The following is a 20,830-nucleotide window of genomic DNA, read 5'->3' on the forward strand; positions in this document are numbered from 1 at the left end:
CAGAGAAAGGGAGCCGTGTAAAGAGAAAGAAGCGCTAGTTCTTGGCACAATGAGCTTAGGAGACACACTGGAAAGAGCCAAAGGGGGAGTTAATGAGCATCTGACAAGCCGCTTGGACCCGGGCCTGGAGAGCAGCGATGAAAAGATGGAATTGGCCAACAACTATTCTTTATATCAAACATAAAAAGGCCAATCTGAAACAGGGCTGCTCAAAGCTGGTGGGGAAGAAAAGAAAGGCCCCCACTGGGGGGTGGAGTGGAGGGCTCAACTGCCCCATTGGGGGGGGGGAAATCACTGGCATGTCCCTCTCTCCGGAGCGAGCAGAGCTGCCGGACCTCGGCAACACCCCGGGACGGGCACGGCCGAGGGGGCCCGGCAGCCCCGCTGCAGCCACCCCCGGCCCGGAGGCGTTTGCACAGCCAGCGCCCCCCGCGAGAAAGGGGGACCCCACAGCAGCCGAGCTGGATAGGTTTATAAGAGGTTATCCAGAGAGGTAGATCACCGGTCAGCCCAAATCACTGCGGCCTGGCCCTCCCCAGCAGGCAGCACCGCCCTGAAACCCGCCTTGCTCCTCCCCGGGGTTGCATTCGCCCGCCCCCCCCCCCCCCCCCCCCCCGGGAGACCGGGCACCGCGGAGCACCGCGCAGGGCAACGCGCCTCCGCTCCGCTCGTGTAGACGCGGCTCGCTCGGAGGCTCTTAAATCAGATTAGAGCTCGTTAATAACAATTTTGGCTTAAGTCTGTATTGACTTAGGTTTAGGAATGGCTTAGCACTTTCGCTTAAGTCAACACTACGGCTAAACTGACACATGCCTTTCCCAACCCGCCGGGTCCCCGCAGATGCCCAGGTGCCCGCAGGACTTGTCCTTCTCCCGCTTTAAGCCGTTTTACGGAAGTATTTGCATTATTTTAAAGCGAGCCCGCCGGGCCTCGAACGTGCCAGCTCGCCCCCGCGTGTGGCCCACGAGGGGTCCCCCCCACAGAGGGGCTTCGCGGCCCCCCGCCACCTCCCAGGCTCGGGGCATCATTGTCCTTCGGGCCCTCGCCTTTTTCACCACCCAGCCCCTGCGGCCCTTCCCCAACCCCCAACAGCGCGGCCCGTACCCACTCCCTAACACCTTTTTCCTTCCCCACCTCTCTCCTCAGGCCCCCTCCACCCCTTCAGATTTGGACCCCGGACACCCGGGGAGAGAGAGAGCTGGGGCTGCGCTCCCACCCGCGCCCGAGCTCCATGGAGAGAGGACGGGGCCAGAGGCAGCCGCCCCCGCAGCCAAAGGGGAAGGCACGGTGGGTCCCGGCGCGGGCATCGCCCTTCGGCCAGCACCGAGAGCCCACCGCGGTGCCCTCCGGCAACAGCCACGGCAAGGGCTGCCAGGTCCCCAGCCGCGTTTGACCTCCCAGGAGCAGCCACATGCAGACGGGACAGCGAGGGGCAGGTAGGCCCTGGGGCTGTCAGAGGGGACGGACATCCCTTTCCCCCGGGCTGGGAGGGGGGCTGCAGTGCTGGTGGGGGGCTGCTTAGTGCCACGCTCACCCCACACCCTTCCTCTCCCGAGGACCCCTGCGGGAGGACCTCGCACCATGGCCAGCTTTGCCCCAAACCATTTGCCTTCCTACCCCCCCCCCTTGCTGCCACCCTTCCCACCTTCTGCCAAGCCACCAGCCCTGCTGCCCTCCTGCAGGCACAGCACACCCGGCACCATCCCCATGGGTCCTTGATAAAGACACATAAAGAAGGGGAAAAAGCTCTCACCAGCTCACTTCTGCTGTCCTCCCTGACTTTCCAGGCGACCCTTCCCCACCTTTTAACCCCTCCCGGCCCACTCTCACCTCTAACCCTGCCTAGGCTAAAGCCCCAGGGTCGTGTTATTCGTATTTATCTCTTGCAATTGCTTAATTGATTGAATTACGGAACGGTGAGCCCAACACGTGCCCTCAATTAAAAAAAAGGGAGGGGCATTTGGACTTCTGTGCTCTCCGTTTTAGGGCAGGCTACTTTTCCCTGTCAGGTGTAGAGGCTGTGGTCGGGCCGTGCGGCTCAGCCCGCCCCCGGGCCGGGTTACTGAGAGCCGCGGGTCCTCTCTGCTCCCTCCTGCCCCTCGGCTGAGGGAGCACGAACAGCCTTTCAGCGCGGATGCTGAAAGTCACCGGTGCTCTGAAAATCCGTAAAATCTGCTTTAAAGTGCCTCCTGTAAGAGCGTGTTTAGTCACGGAAAAGCCTTGTCGTCCCCAGCGGGGACAAAGTTCTGTCAGACACGGAGTGCAGAAGGGTCTGCTCCCAGAGTTCTGAGTTCATAAGCCCGAAACAACACAAAACTTGACTCTTCCTACAAATATTTGCATCTTTGCCGTCTTCCGCCTTCGCAGAAGACGCAGGCTGATGACTAACTTTAAAAGCGATCCGGTCCGGGGGCAGGACTGCTTCCAGCCGATGGGGCAGGGACCGGGCACCTCGCCGGACCCGCAGCGCTGCGGCATAGGGCAGCACCGCGGTTTCGCCTCTCCCGGCTCCTCGCCGACCCTTTCGGAACACCCCCGGCCCCCTCCGGGCCGCCCTAGCCCGCCGACGATGCAAACGAACAGGGCCACAGCCGTGGTTAGGAGGGCACTGCCCCGGCAGCTGGGGGGGGGGGGGGATCGGCAGCCCCAGCCCCCCGCGCTGCTCCGCCAGCGGCGGTCCGGGACCGAAACCCTCGCCCAGACACAAGGGGGTTGGGCGCTTTGAACCCCCTGGAAGACCGAGGCCGCGTGAGCCAAATACTGTCTCCCCAAATCAGCGCCGCTGCCTCGCCACGAAGGACACGGTCGTCCTTCGAAGGGCTCAGGCGTTTAAATCGCAGAGAGCACCCGAGACCTCCTGCCATCGCGTTCCCAAAGTCCCGCTAACTGTCTGATACTCCTTCTACTGTCTTCCTCACTGCTGCCAGTTGCCAAGATATTTCACATAAATAGAAGCTTTCTGATTTATAATCAGCCTCTTCCTTCTGATTCATTATGTTAATGAATTGAGATATTACCAACATTGGATTATCGCACCACTGAATGAATCCAGCAAAAGAAAGCTGATTATAGAGGAAAAAGCCAAGTGTACCCGGAAACTTAATAAAAAGAAACGACCGAGAAACAGTGCAAAGCGGCTGCAGTTGTTTAAGCTCACTCTAAACACCGTTCACAGATGACGGGGGGATGCGACGGTTTCGTTCACGTACACAAACCTTTCCCCCACGGATTTACGGATTTGCTTTCCACCGTTACGGTTATTATTACGAACGTTTCCAAGGAATCAAACCCGCTGCCCAGAGCTTCCCTGGCAATCTCGGCGCCGTTAAGTGAGAGAGGACACGCACACGGTGCCTCTCGTTCCCTTTCTCAGCGCCCCGTTCCTGGCGATGCGCAGCCCCGGAACGACGGACCGCCGCCCGGCTGCCCTCCCATCAGACCTTCCCTGCGTCCAGGGCTCTCTCATTTCCCACTACGAAACGACAGAGAAATGCTCTTCCCCCCCCCCGCTTTCTCCCTTTCACCCAGCTCGCTTGGCTTGGGCTTTCCTCACTCGGCTCGGCGCAGCCCAAGCCCCCGGGCAGGCTCCGCAAAGCCCGGGAGCGGAGGGGAGCGCAGCCGCGGCCAGCTGTGGGGGCAGCGCGCAGGTTAGATCGCGCTTAACAAAGCTGCAAGGCATGGGGTTCGCTTAAGCAAATTATCCTCCGGAAGCTTTTATTGAGCAACAGTTAGAGCACCGTGAATGAAGCTATTGGGAACACATACAAACTAACTGGGTAAAGAAATGCAAGTCTGGAAACCAAAATTACGTTTCCCGACGCCGCTGTGAGGCAGGTACTAATTTGCTGCGGCTTCAAGCAATGTAATTAGTCAAGGAGACTGTAATTTACCTACAGGACGGCAAAATTTTCCTTTTATTAATTTGCAATATATTTGTAAAATAATCTTACGGCAGCTGGCTCTGCTTGAATCTGTTTCAAAAGTGTGATGTAAATACCGTCTCACACTATTTTGTTGCCTATTAGGGCTTTCTGGTAGGTGATATGACTGAGAGTAAGGAGAAAGAACACCACACATTTATTTTTAAGATCATCATCACTAGTGATAAAACTTATGGGAAGAAGTGAGCATACTTCCTATCCGTATGCGTTAAAAACAAACGTATGCAAAGTAACTCGAATGAAAAAGATACAACTGGAAGGCTACGAACACGGTGCATTTTCAAGAGCTGTTTCAGCTGTGTTTAAAAGGAGTAGCAAGTTCCCAAATTAAATCACCCTATTTATGGCAAAGACAAAGAGCTTCACACAGCAGGAGGATGCACTAAAGAGCCGGGTTTTTTCCCCACCTGTCTCCTTTGCAAGAGTTCAAGTATTTCTATCCCTATCTTGCTAGTAACCATGTATCTGAAGTAATTTAGCACACAGTTATTGTGAAACAATAGAAAGAGTGCAAATAATCGATCTAGGATTCATTACATTTGGATTTTTCAGCAATAAACTTCCGAGATTCTAATCTTCACTCAGCAGATTAATATTTCAGAACAACGTCAGAGGAAAACTGAGGTAAAAAACCACCACACCTAAGTGAAGTATTTATCACTGGCATACTCGCTGTCCACACACTTGGCTACAGCGAGCACCAATTTACATCCAACTCGTACATGCAATATAACACTGAAATCCAAGAGGCCGTGACTACAGGATCAAAGCTTTATTTCAAATGTAACATATTCTATTCATGGATTATAATCCTTGAGCAAACAGAATATTACAGTAATGAAGACCTTAGCATTACAAATATGTTAAAACAGCTTGCATTTTGGGTGATATTTAAGGTCAAGTTGTATCTGAACACAATTATTAAAATATTATGAAAATTACCATTATGGTGTAAATAATGTTTTCTTTCAGATGTAACCTCTAAAAGTACATTCCATTTCAAATTTGGTTTTCTTATTTTTCAGTACCAACAAGCTCAAACTGAGCATCTACATCACTGACCTGCTCTATGTGAATGAAAAAGACAGAAATGAAGAACTATATGCTCAGCCTAAAATCTAGCTCCCAACTTCTATTGAAAACATGACCCTGAACAAATACAGTCAAGAGGATACCATAGTAAGTGTCAAATAACGTGTCTAAACCATCTTATTATTTTGTATTTACCCTCAAATGAAATTAATAGGCTCGAGAAAGATTCTGCGGAGTAAGAAATTTCTTATCCTAGGGAAAACTAACATGCCTTCTGCTACTGCCCCCACAGCCAGAATAACTGAGAAAGTAAAAAGCTCGGGAATGTGATGGTAGAGGTGACAAGATGGATGAACAGGCTGTGCTCCTGGGTTAGTACTGTGGTTACTCATCTGTGCATAAACCTAAAAAAGGATGATTAATTACTTCTTCTTGCAAGATACTCAAAGATCAATTTACAAACAGGCAAAACCCTTGGTTTTCCTTACCGCTCTTCTCTCAATTGCCTTCCCCCACCCACCAGAAAAGGACAAGAGGCAACAGGCTCTTAGGACCATTGCAGTTTATGTATACATAAATTTTAACACAAAAGGGTGAGGAGCAAGTCAAGAATGCAGACTAATGGGCCGTCTTCTGAAGGGGGGGGGGGGAATTACATAAGATATATATAATGTAATATATATAAAATATATATTTTATATTTATATATAGATATGAAAGCTTGGGATAAGGTGGGGTATAACTACATAGAATCAATATATGTGAAGTAACAGCCTTGACTTGGTGAAGAATACCCATTCAAGATCTCGTTTAAAGCCGATATTAAACCGTATCTGTACCAATCAGTTTTGGGGATTTTTAAAATTTTCTTTTAAACACACTTCAGTTTAACTAACATTTGCTTTCTCAAATTTATATCTATAGATAGACAAGTGGCAAGCTAGGAGACGCCATATAATATGTTCCCTGCCACTGCTTGTCCCAAGGTCTGTGCCAAATCAGGAAACACTCGCTCCTGTACCTTAACAGCCCTGCTGCGTGCCTTCCTGCCCCTACTGCTGTGCTGTTTCAGTCTCATATGCAAGTGCATTTATTCATATCAGACCACAGGCCAACATGAAGACCCTTGTCTCTGAGAGCAGTCACCTATACACATTCCTGCTTTAAATGTTTCTCTTCGTTTTTTCCTTTTCTGGACATGTTCCTATAGTTTTCCATGCACTAGTTGTCCTATTGCTTCTAAAGCTATGCTGCAGGAAAAAAAAAAAAGTAATTTCCTTCTTTGAAAAGATACTTTCATTTTAATCTTAATCTCTTTGCCCAGTAACAACAACAAAATAATCAGAAACACAGTATCTGAGCAGTTAACTGCAGCACAAAAAGTACACTAACACTGCTTGCAGGTGCCTTTCACAGCACTACTACAAAATCCTCACCCATCCAGCTGCCATGCCCTCATAGTCCACACACTTCACTTTCTTTCCACGGGAAATCAAAAGGGACAAGGAGATAGTGAGCATCTGCATTGTGTCCCAGTGTTTAGGCGGAGTCCAAAGAGATAAAGACCCAGATTATTCACACGTATAAAGTACTTAGGGGCCCAGATTTTAGTTTAAGTGATTTCCCTTTGGATGCAAAGACCAGGATGAATCCTAGTCTTTGTTAGCAACTAACTGCTCACCCGTCCCTTCATTCTGGACATCATGTGTAATAGCTTTTCCCTTCTTGTCTGCTCAACTGGTTCCAATTATTTGCTTTTTAAATGTGAGCTCTACAATTCTAAGATCCATACACATTCCCCCTAAATGAGATTGAGAACCACATTGTGATCTTACAGAAGAAAATATTACCAAGTTGTCTTTGTGACAGAACACTGAGTAGGTATAAAATTGCAATGGTCTCTATGCCAGGGTTTGTTTTTTTTTAAGCTCTTTGCTTGTAAGATGAAAGCCTAATTTGATATTTTTGTAGTTATATAACAGTTCTAATATTTTGTGACATTTTGTATTGTGACACTATAGATGAAATTGTCATCGGACTGACACCCTTTACTGTTTATTCCTTAATTACAACTGTTAACAACACTGCAGAGAAGCGTGCTAATCTGCCATCACATATTATGAAAACAACGTTATTGTTACAAACACCAACACCCACTCAACAGGATATTTCTAAGATGGCAGTTTCTGTAAAAACTTATCAGTTTAATGGACACTTCAATAGGAAAAGTTTTAAATGAACTCTTAATATTCCCATTGAAAACATACAACAATTCTATACCGCAGCTTAGGTTTTGAGTTTGTGTCAGTGATTCTTTGTGCTACATAGAGATATAAATTTTTTTTAATACTAGGTGTATCTCTATGTAGCATGGAGATGCATAGATCAGTTCACTAGTAGCCTAGCAAAATTTGTAATAATTACATTTTTGTATCCTCAAACACTGGCAGAGGTAAAATTTTCTTCTCCTACTCTCAGGACAGAGGTGGAAGTATGTTGTTGCATATGAGATTAAATTTTAACAATACATTGGCTCAAGTCCAGGTTCTTAATTTAAAAAAAAAAATATTTTTTTTTCTAAGCTTCCTTTGCTTAGGAAGGATTAAATTTCTGCAGGGCAAGTCACACACCTGGAAGGATCTTCCACTGAACTGATATTTCAAAAAGCACTGCACTAGAGCAGTGAAATTTTCATACCGAGTTAGCCCACTGTACAAACAAAAATCACTGATACTTCACCTCTGTAGGAGGAAGCTGAGGAGCTGTTCAATGGCTGAAAATTAAAACATTATCTCAACTTCTATATATGCTTGGTTCTCAGACAGCCACTGCCAGCTACCTTTCAGTTTGCTGCTTTCAAACTTTTCATGCCTAAGCAAAAGTTCTCACTTGTAGATTATGTTAACAGAAAGAAAATACCATTAAAGGCAGCCTAGAAGTAGCAAAAAACCCTAGAGATTTGTTTACTTTTTCTTGTCTTTACCTACCCATTCAACAGGAAATATAAAGTAGGCAGCAGGAGGTTGGGAAAAGAAGCAGTGGTTACTGGAGTGAGGTGTAGAAGCAGTGAAAGCGGCAATGACAAAACTCAAGGAAAATAAGATGCAGAAATTCAAGGTGTTCCTTCTACAACTGCTCTCATGACGGTTTTCAGACAGATTCCTGGTGCTAAACCAAAGCTACTCTGTCTGATACAAACAACCTGCCTTTCCTCTTCACGGTAAATTCCTCCTTTCTCCCTCATCCACAGAGGCATACAGCACAGATGACTGCAGGGATAATGCATGAATCTGTCTTTACTTATCACACTTATATGTAGACGCAGAGGATTAAAAATAACCTAAAACTCTTCTCATACTGAAAAAGCCTTTGTGGGTTTCTATACACCGGTGTTTCTCACTTTTGATCCTAAAAGTCCCTTTGAGGATTGCTTCTCTAATATAGAATAAAGACTTGTATGCAATGCAACAATGGAAGCAAATTATCCCATATAGTTCATTTACATTGAAATTTAATGGCATGATATTCTGTTGCCTGATCTGGATGATCTTGTCTGCTTAAGCCATAAATTACAAAACAAAGTCAAACTACAGTGTTTATTTTTGTGAATCTTCTTCTGGGTAGTTTATGTTCTGTTTTGTAGTTTTCATTTTCTTAAAACCAATAGGAACTTCTGCTCTTCCTAAAAGAAACTGCTCCCACTTGGGAAGAGATTCTTTTATTGATGCCCAATAGAGAGTCTGAGAAAGATATAAGAAAAAAATCAACTTAATTTCAAAATCTGTGTCAGCCCCTTTAAAAACAATATAGATATGCAATGCATTGTTAATATTGCCTTATGAGTGAAGGAATTCAGAAAAGAACAACGTACTTACACATGAAATTTCAAATCCCTTGTATGATACAAAATACCAGCCTGGAAAGATTTCATTCTGCAGCATGAACTGTGAAGTGACTGAATGTGCCCTCTTGTGGTAAGCAACAGATTAGTTTAGACCCTCACAGTACCTTCAATAAAATATTTTCCGTGATAATAAACTTTTCCAAAAGCAGCTTCTATATTTAAGTATGTACATTAGCGGAATTTCATTTTGAAGTGGAAAAAAAAATGTTTAATGTTATAAACAAAAAGTGCTATGTAAATTGGTTACCCTAGAAAAGTTTGCAGTAATGTAGTTCAAAATATTTGAGTAAAATTTTAGACATGATAAATCACTGATGATGTAATCGGCTCCAGTATTTGGATCACAAATAAAAAAAGAAGAAAAAAAGCTGTATACTTACCCTGTGGTCTAGGAAGACCACTGTGGATTATCTAACCCTTTCTCTGCATTACCCTGTGCGTCTGAGTAATAAATTTAACTTTTTTTATCTGTGGAACGGACATACCATTCATCATCTTTGTGTTGGTATGCTAAGGATGACTTTGTTGTTTGTAGGAATTTGAAGAAAGTGTTAAGTGTCATGTATCCTTTTTTTCCACAAAATAATGTGATCAAAGAGCTGTATTAAGGCAACATTTTAATCCATCTACCAATGTAAGTATTTTCAGACATTGATGTTCATTCAAAAAAAAGTAATTTCCTAGTAGAAAACATTTATGGTACACATGTATTGAGCCTTTCTTCCTTTACTTGTTTAAGTATATAATGTAGAAGAAGCATACCACAAAACTGAACATCTCCCTGCAGAGTATTAGATTCCTGGCTAATCATTTTGATCCTTACATGTAACTCAGATATAACTATGGCTCTTGCAGATTTACAAAAATATTTTCTTCAACAGATTTACTCAAAGAATCTTTTTTGACAAGCATATGTGCTGTCACACAAAACTACTCCGACTTAGCAAGCTGGGGATCCATTATAGCCATAACTTTCAAAGTATATTAATACAGACACATATATGGCTGAGTGAAATATGCTCAGAAGTGTTTTGGAACAAAGCACGCACAAGAATTTTGTACCATGAAAGAAAGTTTTCTTTTTCACTATTTATAGTACTCTTCTCTAGAATTATAAAAAAGGCTGAAATAGGATCTTCTCCTTCAAATAGTAACTCTCTTCTCTCTAAAATTCAACCACTGCTGCAGAGTGTAGACATCTCTGCAGCCCTAAGCAATTGTTCTCAATTGTCCAATTTGTGCGGACTTTGGTCTATGTATCGCCAGCAGCTTAACACCTAACACAGGACAGAGGGAGAAGCAATCCAAAACTGATCCAAACAACTCTAGCGGTGCCTTGAAAGTCCTCGAGGAGTCTAAAACTACTTCTGAACACAGTCAAAATAGGTTCAATATTAGTAGCTTGGCATCTTTCTTAGCATCATTCAAGATGTACAGGTATCTAGGAAAAAATGTACCCTTTTGCCTAAAAATTTCTAAAAAAATAATAATAAAAAAATCACTGAATGGGCATGCTTGGTGTGCACCCTGCAACAGTGATAAGAGTAGGCTATTTACAAAATGCAATGACAGACAAAAACTCTTAACAGTAACCAGAATAAGAAGTGATGCTTCTCATTTAAGTTATAGCCTAAGCATTACAACACTTGCCCAGTAGGTGTGAAACTAATGTACAATACACTTCTCTTCACAGGCTGACAGTGCTAAAATCTATACCTTTCCCCTCCTTTGACAGCACCGTAGCGCACCAACTAGTGCGGGACACTCCATGCTACTATGCCTGTGGAAACTAAGCCACCATACAACAAAGAACCCAGAAACCACTGGTGCAAGAAACACAGGTGGGAACCTGACTCGGTGGCCTTGTGGTTAAAATGTTTAGTTTGCAGCAGGGAGAGCTGTGCTCCTATTCCTGTTCCCAGGACTGTTTCTGCCCTCATCATTCATTCATCGCTGAATAATACTGATAAAACACTCTTGAGACTAGGGAACTGAACTTGTTATGTTCTATCAGGATAATATTTAGGTCTCATAGTAACTTGCTGTTCAAAATTTTTAAATAATGTTTTAGGGACTACAGGTGGAAAAGTAAAAATGGAGTGTTCCTGCTGTCGCAGTACTTTTCATAAGATCCCGTACAACCATAGAATAACTCTGAGAAGTGAAAATTTCTCTGTTCATGCTGATAAACTGCTGACCCTGAAACGTAAAGATAGCAATCTGTGGCAAACTGAAAACGGGATGACCATATAAAACAAACTAAATAGCTCTGACATAATAAACACAGTAATCTTCTGATATTCACAATATTCATTTTTATATTTGACTTCATTTTTAAATAGAAGTTTGCATAGATCTGAAAGCTGCTAAATATTTCCACCAGAATGCTCCAGAATCTAGGGACCTTGCCCCAGAATTTAGGTTCAGCTTGCTACACAGTACACAGGCCTTTGGCTATACCAGTCACTGGATTTTAAAATCAATTATTTTCACTTTAAGAACATGCTTCAGGGGGAAAAAAAGCAAAATATTTGGTAAACAGCAAATGAAAAGACAGAGTTTGAGGACTTACTTCTAACTTAACAGTATCGGGATGTGGAAGTAAATACACTCTTTCTTGCAGCTTTTTTTCTGCTGCTTCTATATCCTAAAACACAGGCAAAGTATATTTTAAAAACAAACACTGGCAATTTTAAAAGGAAAATGCACACTCACATAAAGACATTTAAATTAACTAAACAAACTCATTGCAGCTAAAGAGCATTCAAATAATAACACTGAAGTTCAAATCTTTCTGTTTAGTCATTCTGAAATCCAACTTGTAAGACTAACATCCTACAGTTTCTAAATATGTTTGCTGTACCTTTTTGATACAAGAATAGATTTCATGACCACATAAGACTGTTGCTGTAAAACACCGTTATTCTTCCCAAACACTAGGGTAAATTACAGATAAATTCTGTTCTATAAAACTTAAGAAAATAGAGGGGAACAGAATGGTTTTCTCTGTGCTGCATGAAGACTGAAGTATGGATTCTAGCTACTGTAACTGTAAAGTAACTAGGCAAATTATGTGCAAGATCTTTACTCCTCAAGACAAAGATGACTTGCTAATATGCATGCATAACATGTGCACAAAAATGTAGAGCTGCAGCAAGCTGTTCACCAGACAAACTTGGATGACAATGCACCTCACATAGCTTTCTTACAAAAAAATCAGTATTTGGGTTTCTGCTTGTCCAGTGGATGTGTGCTGGATTCACAAAGGCCTAAATAATTTTTTTAAAAAAGAAACAACCAAAAAACAACAGCAACAAACAAATCAAAACATCCCCCCAAAGTAACCGCCCTCCCCCTTTAAAGTTCTGACCCATTCTTGTGGGCTTAGTTCCATACCCAAACATTGAAGAGATTGAGTGGTGGGCAGATGAAGAGAGACAGAAAGGGACGTGGGAGTGGGGTGTGAAGAAGCCAAAGCTGAACAGAGTGGAGGGGGAAAGAAAGTATAGCAGATGGCAGAGTTGGGAGCAGAGAGCGGGTGTGAAGAGTACAACAGAAAAACTAAATGAGAGAGGAAATTCCCCAAAGGGACTTCCCAAATATTCACCACCACTGCCGCTGAAAAGAAGAGTGAGATTCTGGAGGAGCATATCCACAAGAGAGACCAAACATGATTACTCGTATTGAATAATAGCCAATCTGAATACATCAATAAGTAAACAGTGCTCGACTCGAGTTTCGTTTGAAAAATATGACTCAAATTCAGTAGAGTATGATTAATAAAAGCAAAAAACCAGCCTTACTGTTAGTTGAAGTTCAACTTAGTGATACAGATACACTCAGTTCATTCAATTTACAGTGTGATCTTATTTTATTCATTAATTCCTTTTACAGCATGACTGTATTCTCTTGTACATAACTACAAACCTAATCCAAGCAGAACTGTTCTCCCTTTTGTACAGCAAAATGCATACCCTTGTAGAAAGCTAAAGGATGTCTGAGAAAGAGCAAACTAAGTCTCAGATTTATCCAAATCCTCAGAAGTAGCACATGGCTGCCTCTTTTCAGGTGAGAAAAGACTAGCATGGGATAAACGTAAAGGAGGAATATGAGCAAAGATGGAAGTCACTTCAAGTCACAATGTCAAAATAACAGAGGACAACACAGACTTAAGTAATCTAAGGAAGGAATGTCTCTGTTGCGTGTACTTAGACAGATACACCAAATGCATCTCCTATCAGTATGGCTCAGATCAAGTCTGGAGAAGTTGTCGCCATACTGAAAAGAAGGATCCCTCAGTAATGTTCACTTCGTATTCTTCCACAGGATTTTCCTCCTTTCTGATTCCTTCTTCCTAACTCCTGTGGAAATTTTCACAGGAAGGAAGAGTATCAGTCAAGATCATTATTTCTTTATATAACCAGCTAAGTCATTGGAATGTTTATGGTGATAGGAAATGAGTGTCTTTCAGGCAAGAAAGGAGACAGCAGTTGTGCATATATGTTTAGTAGAGAAGGTCACTTTGGCATAGCCTAGATATTGGATGTGTCTTTTTGTTGCTCACCCTAGTTTGTATGTTGTGCAGTCTATTGTCATTCAGAATACTGATTTAATGACAGACAGTGAAAGAAATTTTTGCTGGAAGGTGTAGTATGCTTTAGAAAATAACTGGAACTACCAAAAGATTAGATGGCACTTCTTGTGTGTCTATACAACTGGTAAGCTTTGTATGAAAAAGAAATCCCTGTCATCAATATAAAAATAAATACATCAGCAGTGTAAACTTCTTTGGAAAAAACCCAACAAATCTAGTATGCCACAGTACTGAAAAAAGAGAGCATCTTGCAAGCTTCCCCTAAAACCACAAGGACTGGAACAAAAACAATTCAAGACCCTTCCCCAGAGGTAAAATGGAGTGCATGACACATGCATCACTTTTAGGGGACCAAATTCAGCTGTCACTTATATTGATATCAGCCTGGCAGAATCCCACTTAAATAATTCTAGAATTACATGCCTGTGAAGGAAAGGAAATTTAGTCTAAATTACCTTCCCAACACTAATTACTATACAGCATATTCTTTTATTTCCTATTTCATGTTATAAGCTGTTGCACAGTAATATAAATTTCTACAAACAAGAAATATTACTGACAAATGTCATAAATTAGATTATAAATGCTAGTCTAGTTTCTGCTTTTATTATGACAATGTTATATAAGTACCAAATGATACAGATTTCCTTAATCTGCAGTCTCCCTCTAAAGACATCAAGGAAAATACTCTGATAATTATGCTAAAATGCTGAACAAGTGTTTATAATGTTAAAATTTCAATTTAAAAAAATGTTTATTTCCTTGCTTCCTACTGATTAGAAAACAAATTAATTTTGAAATGCTTTTCTGTGCATAAATATCAACTAGCACAGAGAAAGAAAAATGTCTTTTGCTATGATCACATACTGAAAACAACTGATTTTGCTTACATGCAGAAAACCAGAAATGCAAATAAAAAAATAACACTTCATCATGTCCATGTATTTTTGAGTAGGCCAAATCAACAACTCTCCACATGGTAACTGTGAAATGTACAGTGCCTGGTATCAGGAACAATATTCTGAAGCTGGCACATTAATCAGTCTTGTTTTCAAGCTTCTCATATATTATTCTGCATAGATTTTTTTTTTTCCTGTTTTCTTCTGTTATCAGAAAGCATCTGCAGGAGTGCATGCCTGTTAAAACTAGTATAAAATTAATAGATTTAAACTGATTTATGCTACTTTATCCTGCAACAGAATTTGTTTTGATACATATGTTTTTGCTTTTTTTCCGTACAAACACCAACATTTTTGACACTTGAAAGGAACAATTTTGAGGATGTGACAGAAGATGGCAAATATCTGTTTAACTGCAAAAATATTTACACTCTGTATATGTCTGAGCTATTGTTAACATTTCCAATACAAGAAGCTTTCAGCATGCAGAAATATATTCTGCATTTATTATGTTTGCCTGTATATATAAAACGAGACTGCATTTATAAAATATAAATAATTTATAAAAAACTATATTTATGAAATAAAAATCTATTATAAAATGTATATCGAAAAAGGGAGTCATAATGGCTGAAATTACTAAATCAATGGAGTATGAACTATGGAAAAAATAAACAAACCATCCACGTCTCCCCAGCCTCCCACTGAAGCATGTGAACTTATCTATATCCCATACAGAGGGATTTGATTGCCCCAGCCCAGAATACACCAGTTTACCAGAGTCCAAGTTAAAAAATCTTCCTTGTCACAGAACAGTTAAGAAGGCATCCCTGATTAACTGTTCTGCCTTGTCTGCCAGTCCCTAAATACAACTTCCATTTAAATACAAAGAGGGCCTGCAACAGAATTTTACCCACCTGAAATGTGAACATTTTAAATCATAACCAGGCTCTGCATGAAGAAACAAAAAATTTTTGGTGACGCTAATTAATCTTGTAATTTTCTAGAGTAAAACTTACTGTTTCAATAAACACAATACAGGCAACATGGACCCTTAATAAGTAAGAGTTTAAAGAAAATGCACAAGAGGTACAGCTTTCTGCTGTTTCCTGAATGACAGACATACATTTTTCAAATGCATGCTCATGTCAGTGGTCAAGTGCAATCTCTTCAAACTCAGATGCCTAAGCTACGGGTTCCAGAAGAGGTTTTAGCATTCCAGTCCCTGCCATCAAACCTAGATCTTTTTAGTTGCCCATTCTCAAACGTCTGCTGAATTTACCTAGGAAACACAAATCTTACCTAAATATGACAACAGCTATATAGAACAGCTATTAACATTATTAACAGTACCACCACTAGGAAGAGCCAGAAACACAAAACACTGCTTTTATAGACTTGCAAGTAAGATTCCTGAAGTCATTCTACACCTCTTTAAAGAAAAACATTAAAGTGAGAACTTTTTCCACAACTTCACACAACCACAGCGGGAGAATAGTTCCTACCCTGGGCTAAAAGCATTATAGGCTGGTCAGCCCCTATTTCCAAACATACCTCCGTCTCTCGAATCAAAGTGTAGAGGTGCTGTGAGTCTTGTCAGACTCATAAGTTCTCTTAGGCAGACATGTAATACCATGTGTTGCATCTCTACATGTACTTTAAAAAAAAAAAAAAAAAAAAAGATAGTAGCAGCTGCCACCACCAGGCTCATATAAGAAGGGCATGGGAAACAGGTAGTGATGCCATCAGATAATAAAGACTTGTCATTTAATACTTTTGGTCAAGTTCCAGAAGAGGGAACTGTATATAGGAGAATTCAAATGATAACTATAGAGCAAACACTTTTTTTTAATTCTCTAAGCTACATAACCATGACATTTCAATGCGGTTCCTGGTAGTTGCAGAAACTTACATTTAAAAGTGCTGCATTCCTTTTATGAGCTGCATCAGCTGCTTGAGTTTGCCATGTCTTTTTAGTCTTTTTGTCTCCTAGATAAGTCTCCATCTGCTGTAGCAGCTCTGATCTCTGAGACAGTCTACAAAGGAAAACATTTTGCTAAGTGGGTAGAACATTTTGCTCAGGAGCTAGAAAATAACCTTTTTACCTTACCCAGTTTTCTCAAAACTATGGGGCTAATTAAGCCGGCTGTAGGGTGGGTGTGCTGGGGGAGGGAAAAGGTACAGGCAGACACCACCTGCTGTGCTTGTATGAAGCTATAACATTGCAACCAGCAGTCCTCACAAGCTAAGGTGCTTGGAAGCACTGCATCTCCCAGAACAGGAAAGACAGGGTGGGTTGGGGTGACTTGATCAGTGCTACTCTTGCTCATTGGCAAGTACTAGTTGTTACAAGAAAAGCACATTTTTCTGAATCATTACTGTATTTGCTTCACAATCTGAGTTTACAGGGGAACAAAGAAGTAGTTCTATAATTGAGGCGTAGAGTGAGCGAATCCAATTACCTTCCCCAAACAGGAATTCAACGGTGACAATGGTTAACAATGGAGATCTTAAACCAGGACCACCATTGGAAGTGAAAAACCTCATCAACCTAAATACCCTTAGCGGCAATCGCATTCCAATAGTTCATGAAGGAAGAGCGCCACCTCCTGGAACACCAACCCCTTGTTGAAATACCACTTGTGCTCTGCACAGAGCTCAGATTCACAGTTCACAGGATGGTCATGTGCAGCGAGGGAGGTCTCGCAAGACCACAACACAAACTGCTGTGAGGCAGGCCACAGCACCGAAACAATTACTTACATCTCTTCATGTCTTCTAGCAAGGTGAACTTCCTGAGCCAAATAGGATGACATTTTCAGTTGTTTGCCCCAGTTTCGTCACTCTACAAAACGAAAACCAAGTGAAATTAAAGTCTTCCAAAGACATACATGAACATAAGCTTTTCAGCATTAAACAATTCCATGTTAAAAAGTTGCACACATGGTATTTATATACCAGCTATCTATGCAAAACCTGCCGCAAGACATTGTTACATTGTGCTTTGAACACATGCACACTACTAATGTTCACAGTATGTTTTAGGAAGATCTTACTATATTCTAATCATTCACGAGAACTAAAATTTGACTTTCAAGTTTCAGATTTAGCATTAAGTTTTCTCAAGTTTCAGCTGCTTACAACCACACATGCAAACTACATGCTTGCATAATTTGTGTATTACTGTTCACATTAGTGATTTCTGGCTTTTGTCATGTTACTCTGAACACAAAGTTGTACTTGTAAACATCATTTATAACTACCTCTCACAGATACAGTTCCCTGTTCACAGCAATCTATGTTTAAGTATAGGCATGATTAAACTAAGTAACTTAAGCTACTAAACCAGTTTAATTTTTGAGTGCTTGAAAAATTAAGTGAAAATTTCTTGAGCTCAGCTCTCCAGTACTGTAACACAGTACATGATGCAATACACAGCTTAAATTGTTTACTTCTTACCATTTTTTTTTTTTTTGAGATATGAAGGAAGTCAACTGCCCACTGCATGCAAATCAAGATCTTACAGCACTTTTCAGAGGGCTGGAAGTGTTTTACAGTCTAATATTTTTTTCCCCTCAGAGGTGACTGCACTGTTGTCACATTAAGTAAAATTAAACAAAAGAACCTACTACACGTTCACAGTGTTGAAAGGTGGGAGAGCAAAAAGATCTCATCAACATGAGAACATCAGGCTAGGCCTGCTGTCTCTCAAGAGATTCACACGTAACTTTGAAGCAAGTTATTTACGTGTGCACTCTTAACTTCAGCAGAGCCCATTTTCTAGGGACGCATGTTTCCCCACGCTCTGAAAAACACTTCCACACAACTGGGCTACTGCTAACGCTTCCCCTTCGTTTAATAAGGAACACGTCCCCTCTGCGCTCTTTCCCTCAGCCACAGAACTTCATGCCCTCTGCGAGGAGACCTCTGCTCACCAGGCAACGGGAGAAACTGAGGCACGGGGAGCGCAGCCGCCCGCACCTCTTTTCTTTAGGGGAGCCGAGCTGACAAACAGCGGCAATAAAGCAGCACCCAGTGCGAGCACCCTCCGCCCGCAGCACCGCGGGGCAAGCGCCCCACACGCGGCTTCCCTGGGCGCCTGCCAAGGCGTGAGGCGAGCCGGGCCGGGCCGCTGCAGGCCGGGCCCCCCCAGCAGCCCCAACGCTCACCCCCGTCTCCTCAGAAGCCCCTCGGGGGGCGCCGAGGGGCGGCAGGAGGCAGCGGGGGCGGGCGCTGCCCCCTCAGGCCGGCACCCCTCGAAAAGGCGGGAGCGGACCGGCCGCCGCCGGCGGCGCGCGCGAAGGGGCACCCAGGAGCCGCCCTTAGCCCTACCATTGGGAACGAGGGGGGGGGGAGGAGGAATCCACGAGCCCGACGGAATGTACCATTCTGTAGGAATGAGGGAGGAGAAGGCAGGAAACAAAGTAAATAAGTACGGAGACCTAGTTTACCTTTAGCCTCGCCGGCTTCGAAAAGGAAAGCAACCACCCACCATGGTCTCCGCGACGCCTTTACCTCCCCCCCCCGCTGCCATGGAGACGGCCGGAAAGGTGGAGCCTAGCTGCAGGCGCTGATTGGCCCCGTCGCGCCTCGTTAGGCGGAATCAGGCGAGGTCGAGATCCGCCTTTGTCACTGCGATTGGAGGAGCCAGAGCCCAATCATTGCCGGCGGGCGGGCCGTGGCGGGAGGGCGGTCTCGTGCAGTGACCGTTACGCCTGAGGGGCGGTGGCGGGCAATGGCGGGGGGGCCCGTCAGCGTTTCAGGCACTGTCCGCGGTGAAACCCATCGCCTGAGCCACCCCCTGCCCCTACGCACAGGCACGGCAGACTTGGCAATAGTTTGGACAAACTTTTTAGGCTTTGCAGCCCAAGTGATACTGAGGAAGAAAGAACCCGCTCCCAGTGAGGTTGAGGTGTTGCTGAGGGTTAGCATTGCCCGTTCTCGCTCCTTCCAGAGACCGCTCGCCCCCAAGCCTTTGTGTTCTCTAGTGAGGTGGACTTACATTTGAAGCCAGTCGTTACTTTCCTGCACAGAGCACAGCATTCCATTTTTGGCACCCGAAGTGCGCTGTGAATGCCAGCCAGGTTCTTTTCTCCACATGCGTTTACCAAACCCTGCGGTGTGATCTTGCCCTCTGTAAAATAGAGAGCTGAACTTCTTCCAGGCCTCAAAGCTGAGGAGTTACTGAGGCTGACTCTTGTCCTTTATAGTCAAACTTTCATCAAAATGTACTTTTAAGAATGCACAATCCACTTTTTTTGTGAATGTTTTGTCCTTCGCAGAAAACATAAACCAAACAATTCTAAGCCAAATACCGCTGAAAGTTCATTTTTCTTATTTTTTTTTTCATTGTTGCCTGATAGATTTATGCACATTTACAGCTGCAGGTGCTTTCTAAAAACTGCTCTGAAAGAGCTTGTCTTCCCTGTTTTCTTTCTAAACATTCTCTGGTCCTGGTGTTGAAGACGTCTCATCATGACCCTTTCTTACTGCTGATCAGAAGTTTCTTCTTGTGATTCTTCAGCTGTTTTCTAATTTTTTTCCATTCTCTGATTTTATATTTCTGCAACAAACTCGTATTAATTCTTTTCATGACATATAATTAAATAAAAGTGCTTTAATAGACTTGTCAACTTACCCCCACTTATTGCAGCCGTCAGGATAAATAGTACTTAAAATCTTATTTTTAATTTTTTTTACCATTTTGATTTAAAGACAAGACTTTCCAATAAATGATACAGAGAAATAGGAGTCTGTCCTCATTTCTAATGGTGTGAAAAGCTAATGGTTACGGTCTCACTAAATTTAACAGAAAGCCTAAGTGTTTTGCATATTCTACTTTGAGCTACACCAGTTCTCTGTAATGGTGGTGATCTTTCTTTCTTGTAGCATTTAATGAATTTCAGAAAGAATAGAGACAAATTGAAGTTTGGTTTACATAAACCATTATATATGCCATTTGCGGAGAGAATGCAGAGAGCATTTTAGTTAAGCTACAGATACTATCCATTGTTCAGTGTTGCGGAAACAGAGACAGGATGGAAACCATAATTTCTTAATGACTGCTTTATGTGACAGTGGATGAAACACTCTGTAAGTTCATAGCTAATGAGCTATAAACTCTGCATTTAGTTTTCCAGTATTAATGTTCTTTTTTCATTAGAAGAGCAACCTAACCTAGATCAGTTCCAAATTTGTCAAGAATATAAGCTTTAAACTTATTAAAAAAAAAATGACTGCTAGTAACAGCCAGAAATCCCCAATAGCAGCATGTTTTGAATAGGTGGTTCCTTGTATCCACGAAGTGCCCACTATGAAGTCAGTGAGGGTTATTGCAGAAACAGGGTTTTATAGATAGGAGTCACTTCATGGGGAGAGGCATTCTCTTGCATATCTTAATGCACTGGCACCTAATTGTAGCATGCTCTATTGTTATATGAATGTCGTTGTGTGGTCCCCC

At 42.7% G+C, this 20,830-nt stretch overlaps 1 protein-coding gene across 5 annotated transcripts; it reads right to left on the bottom strand.

The window, feature by feature from the left end:
- Nucleotides 1–4,698: 4,698 nt before the first annotated feature.
- CEP15 (centrosomal protein 15) lies at nucleotides 4,699–18,916 on the bottom strand. 5 transcript variants are annotated; one of them, XM_075053394.1, is made up of 5 exons: nucleotides 18,822–18,916; nucleotides 17,134–17,215; nucleotides 16,283–16,406; nucleotides 11,450–11,524; nucleotides 4,699–8,713 (listed from the first exon to the last, which is right to left on the bottom strand). In XM_075053394.1, exons 2-5 carry the CDS (start codon nucleotides 17,184–17,186, stop codon nucleotides 8,570–8,572), a joined length of 396 nt encoding a protein of 131 aa, XP_074909495.1. In that variant the 5' UTR covers nucleotides 17,187–17,215; nucleotides 18,822–18,916; the 3' UTR covers nucleotides 4,699–8,569. The 5 variants fall into 5 exon arrangements, with proteins under 5 accessions (XP_074909495.1, XP_074909497.1, XP_074909496.1 ...); XM_075053396.1 differs by lacking the exon at nucleotides 18,822–18,916 and adding an exon at nucleotides 18,540–18,673; XM_075053395.1 differs by lacking the exon at nucleotides 18,822–18,916 and adding an exon at nucleotides 18,352–18,667.
- Between the last annotated feature and the right edge of the window lie 1,914 nt (nucleotides 18,917–20,830).

Source organism: Buteo buteo, chromosome 21 (genome assembly GCF_964188355.1).
Source record: "Buteo buteo chromosome 21, bButBut1.hap1.1, whole genome shotgun sequence".
Lineage (NCBI taxonomy): Eukaryota > Metazoa > Chordata > Aves > Accipitriformes > Accipitridae > Buteo > Buteo buteo.